The sequence below is a fragment of the Puma concolor genome, chromosome D1 (genome assembly GCF_028749965.1).
Source record: "Puma concolor isolate L17-30 chromosome D1, mPumCon1.1.hap2, whole genome shotgun sequence".
Classification (NCBI taxonomy): domain Eukaryota; kingdom Metazoa; phylum Chordata; class Mammalia; order Carnivora; family Felidae; genus Puma; species Puma concolor.
In genome coordinates, this window is record NC_141676.1 from 13,945,263 (window position 1) to 13,947,044 (window position 1,782).

The window sequence follows — 1,782 nt, forward strand, 5'->3', positions numbered from 1 at the left end:
CTGATTTTTGATAATGATACCCAAAGCAAAGGAGATCCTAGGCTGAGTCTTACATGTTCACTAAGGTTTGGTGATAGGGGACCACCTGAGTAGAGAAGACACCAAGGAAAAGGACATGAATTGCAGCATGAGGGAACAAACTGCTTGAAAAGATCTTGAGTTCGGGGAGGCAAGAGGACAAAAGCTAGTTCTATAGGGATATGCGTCATTCCCTCTAGCTGCAAAAACCACGTGATGATTTATATACCACATCAAACCACATTGCAGAAACAACTGACTGCAATGTCCCAAAACAGCAACGTTTAAGGAAATTGTAAGTGAACAAAAGTAATACATCTTGCAGAGAAGATTAAGTCTTGTCAACACGAAGAGACTTGAAGAAAAGCATTTAGAATATGACTGCCTTTATAAAAGGAGCTCTCTACTAATGTAGATGTTTAAACTGTCAACTGCGGGCTTACTAGGCTATTCCTTTACGGCACGTGAAACTTACAAGCTTCAGACTAGAACTATCAGATGACATGATGGGGGTAACAGGTGCGTGACCAAAGACATGCATCTCTATTTGCTTTCTTTCAGTCCCCATTTGAAGCCGAGCACACACACAATGTTACAGACAAACTACACAGCAGTGACTGAGTTTATCCTCCTGGGACTGACAGATCGAGCCGAGTTGCAGCCTGTCCTTTTTGTGGTCTTCCTGGTCATCTACCTTATCACAGTAGTTGGCAACGTGAGCATGATTTTGTTAATCCGAAGTGACTCAAAACTTCACACGCCCATGTACTTCTTCCTCAGCCATCTCTCCTTTGTGGATCTCTGTTACGCTACCAGTGTCGCTCCGCAGATGCTGGTTCATTTCTTATCCAAGAGAAAAGCCATTTCCTTCCTTGGTTGCCTTCTACAATTCCACTTTTTCATTGCCCTGGTGATCACGGATTATTATATGCTGACGGTGATGGCTTACGACCGCTACATGGCGATCTGCAACCCCTTGCTGTACGGTAGCAAGATGTCCAGATGCGTCTGCCTCTCTCTTGTTGCTACGCCTTATATTTACGGTTTTGCAAATGGCCTGGCACAGACCATCCTGATGCTTCGCCTCTCCTTCTGTGGACCCAATGAAATCAACCACTTCTACTGTGCGGACCCACCTCTCATAGTCCTTGCCTGCTCGGATACGTATGTCAAAGAAACTGCCATGTTTGTGGTGGCTGGTTTCAATCTCACATGCTCTCTTGCCATCATTCTCATCTCCTACATTTTCATTTTCACGACGATTCTGCGCATCCGTTCTGCAGAGGGAAGGCGCAAGGCCTTCTCCACCTGTGGGTCCCACTTGACGGCCGTCACCATCTTTTATGGGACGCTATTCTGCATGCACCTGCGACCGCCTTCCGAGGCATCTGTAGAACAGGGGAAAATTGTCGCAGTTTTTTATATCTTTGTGAGCCCTATGCTAAACCCTTTGATCTATAGCCTGCGGAACAAAGATGTTAAACAAGCAATCAGGAAACTTGTCCAAGAGAAATTACTTATTAAATAGACAATTTGGTTGCAGGTATGTAATATATCTTATTGTCTCACCAATAAATGAGCATTTAAGATTAACAAATCACCTTCTGTCATTGATTACTTTTCGACTTTTATTGTTCACATCTGGATCTTGAAAGTGTCAAGTTATTTGCTAGTATTTATAGTTCCATCTGAGTAAATTAAAAAAAAAACAACAAACCCTATAAATTCAAAGACAAAACCAGAAGGCATTATTATTGGTTTATA

The 1,782-nt window shown here is 42.8% G+C and overlaps 1 protein-coding gene across 1 annotated transcript; it reads left to right on the forward strand.

Annotated features, from left to right (window-relative positions):
• The first annotated feature begins 607 nt into the window (after window positions 1–607).
• LOC147576471 (olfactory receptor 5M5-like) lies at window positions 608–1,546 on the forward strand. The gene has a single exon (XM_086679364.1). It carries the CDS (start codon window positions 608–610, stop codon window positions 1,544–1,546), a length of 939 nt encoding a protein of 312 aa, XP_086535490.1.
• Window positions 1,547–1,782: the final 236 nt, after the last annotated feature.